This window comes from Danio rerio, chromosome 1 (assembly GCF_049306965.1).
Source record: "Danio rerio strain Tuebingen ecotype United States chromosome 1, GRCz12tu, whole genome shotgun sequence".
Classification (NCBI taxonomy): domain Eukaryota; kingdom Metazoa; phylum Chordata; class Actinopteri; order Cypriniformes; family Danionidae; genus Danio; species Danio rerio.
The window spans coordinates 28,114,234-28,117,500 of record NC_133176.1 but is presented as its reverse complement, the minus strand read 5'-3'; the positions used below and the strand labels follow the sequence as shown (position 1 = coordinate 28,117,500).

Below are 3,267 nucleotides of genomic sequence, written 5' to 3'. Positions count from 1 at the left end.
CTAGGTTAATTAGGTTAACCAGACAGGCTAGGGTAATTAGACAAGTTATTGTATAACGATGGTTTGTTCTGGAGACAGTCTGAAAAACAATTAGCTTAAGGGGCTAATAAATTTGACCTTAAAATGGTTCATAAAAAAATTAAGAACTGCTTTTATTCTAGCCAAAATAAAACAAATAAGACTTTGTTCAGAGGAAAAAATATTATCAGACATACTATCAACATTTCCTTGCTCTGTTAAACGTCATATAGGAAATATTTTAAAAAGAAAAAAACAACAAAGGGGGGCTAAAAATTCTGACTTTCACTGTATATATATTTACAGTAATTTTTTTTACGTTTTTAAGAAAACTTATTCAGTTCATTAAGGCTACATTTATTAAATGTAAAAAATGTTAAATTGTTAAATATTTTTCAAAACTTTAAATAACTGCTTCATTATTGTATGTAGTTTCAAATAAAATTATTACTCCAGACATTATTGCTTTTATTACTATAATAAGTATAATAATAATTAATATTAGTGATTTCTGAAGGATCAGGTGACTGGAGTAATGAAGCTGAAATTTCATCTTTAAAATCACTGGAATAAATGAATAAATTAAATGATAAACTACTTTTGAACAGTTATTTTATAGTGCAACATTTCATAATTTGTATTTATGATGAAATAATTGCAGCCTTGGTGAGCAGAAGAAGCTTAGTTTAACATATTTAATCATAATCATACAAACGTCTATGTGTCAAAGCACCATAAGATTGTATTTGCACACAATTGACAGACAGTCGCAGCACGCAGCTCTGGCTCGATCTGTCAGGCATCAAGGCACCACTGTACACTGGCCCGAGCGTCACTCACGCTGGCTCCGGGCTATCGGGCAGTCCTTATTGTCGAGCCCTGAAGGTTTAAGCTCTGTAGATGGGTCACCTGCGTCTGCACAGTTCAATGAGCACTTTAACAAGCGTGTTTTTTTCCGCTTGGCAAGCCAAGCTGACGTGACATGGGGGCGTGGCAGCATCGACGATTCTATTTTTTGATTCGATAATCAAAATCGAGCATAAATTGATCGATTTCGATTAAAAATCGAAATCGTGACACCCTTAATAAATATATATATATATATATACACATATACATATACATATATATATATATATATGCATATATATATATACATATATATATATATATATATATATGCATATATATATATATATATATATATATATATATATATATATATATATATATATATATATATATATATACATACACACACACACACACAATTGAAGTCAGAATTCTTAGCCCTCCTGAATTATTAGCCCCTGTTTATACTTTTTCCTCAATTTCTTTTTAATGGAAAGATTTTTTTCAACACATTTCTGAACTTAATCATTAATAACTGATTTCTTTAATCTTTGCCATGATGACATTAAATAATATTTTACTAGATATTTTTAAAGACAACCTTTTAAATTGAAATTTAAAGGCTTAACTAGGTTAATTAGGTTAACTAAGCAGGTTAGGGTAATTAGGCAAGTCATTGTATAATGAGGGTTTGTTATGTAGACTATCGAAAAAAATTGCTTAAAGGGGTTAGTAATTTAAACCTTAAAACTTTTTAACAAAAATTAAGACTGCTTTTATTCCAGCTGAAAAAAATAAATAAGACTTTCTCCAGAAGAAAAAAATTGTATCAGACATAATGTGAAAATTTCCTGACTCTGTTAAACATTCAGGAAATATTTAATAACGGAAAAAAAATTCAAAGGGGGCTAAAAACTCTGACTTCAACAGTATAAGGGCTGCACGATTAAAAAATTCTGTCTTGCACATTCCATTATATTGCACAAAAACATTTTTTCACAATGTCATAGCTCAGACCTCATAGCAGATTGCAATTTTAGTTGCATAGTAACATTGTGTTTAGTCAGGGATGTTCTTTAAGTGGAATGATGACATTAAATTAACTTGTTAAGAATTTCAACAAAGCAGCATTTAAAAGCTACAATACAATCACAATATGGCATGGAAAAAGAGGTTGTTGTGCATTAATGCAAACAACAGTATTTATATTCCTCAACTGAACTATGCTGCAATTTTAGCAAGCATAGTTGCTATAAAAAGTAGTGTATGATTTTAATTCATAACAGATTTTGAACTTCTAATTATCTATACTGAACAGTACTAGTTCTAGGCACTGTGCTTTTGTAAAGATTCTTTGAATGAAACAGATCAAAAGCATTTGACAGACATTCTACTTACACTATTGCTCAGTTTAATGGAGTGTTATTGTGTATAATGCTGTGTATAATTAAAACACCTCAATGACAAGCATCAACATGACAAGCATTAACTTCTGGTCACCTTGGACAGGGATTTGAGGGCACGAACAGCATCTCTTCGATCCTCCAACAGGGTTGATGAAGCCACACGATCACACAGCTTCTGAATCTGAAGATTAAATCAACAGAAAGACACAAAAGAATGGTTCGTAATTGCCTCATCATAGTGTGGCAAACCTTACTTTATTTCAAGTATCCAATAAGTTCACATAGAATGTATGTATGTATATATGTATGCATGTATGTGTGTGTGTGTGTGTATATACATATACACACACACACACACACACACACATAGAATGTATGTATGTATATATGTATGCATGTATGTGTGTGTGTATATATATATATATATATATATATATATATATATATATATATATGTGTGTGTGTGTGTGTGTGTGTGTGTGTGTGTGTGTGTGTATGTTAGTATGTATGTATGTGTGTGTGTACACACACACACACACACACATACACACACACACACACACACACACACGATGGAGAACATTAAAACCATCAAATTACTAAAAACGACTGTCATATATGCCATTTAAACTAGCTTTACATCAGGGTTGTTTGTCATTTGATTAACAATCAGTTAGTCTCAGTAATCTGCAAGCTGAGTTAATTTTTTATTGGTTTACACGCATAACGTCAGATGTATGTGTTTATGCAGTAAATTAGCTCACTGTTTCTGCTCCAGTCGGCTGCGGGCCTGCTGGTTTGCTTCCCATTACTCCCCTTAGGAAATCCATCGTTCTGTGTCCGCTTTACTAATATTTTCAATGTTGATCACAAGGCAGACTAAACCTCAGGTGAAATAAACTGATTTTCCAGGAGAGATAGACAGCAAATGTCATTTAACAGCAGCTGCCTGATGTTGATCTCACAACACACCAGCACCCAGCCCGGAACT

At 32.2% G+C, this 3,267-nt stretch overlaps 1 protein-coding gene across 4 annotated transcripts in view; it reads right to left on the bottom strand.

The window, feature by feature from the left end:
* The window catches only part of uso1 (USO1 vesicle transport factor), a 42,959-nt gene extending 39,692 nt beyond the window's left edge, over positions 1-3,267 (bottom strand). For 3 of the 4 annotated variants that reach the window (XM_009291483.5, XM_009291480.5, XM_009291485.5), the window contains exons 1-2: positions 3,041-3,267; positions 2,371-2,457 (exon numbers count right to left, since the gene is read on the bottom strand). In XM_009291483.5, coding sequence (XP_009289758.2) covers positions 2,371-2,457; positions 3,041-3,106 — 153 coding nt within the window. In that variant the 5' untranslated portion in view covers positions 3,107-3,267. 4 annotated transcript variants of the gene reach the window in all.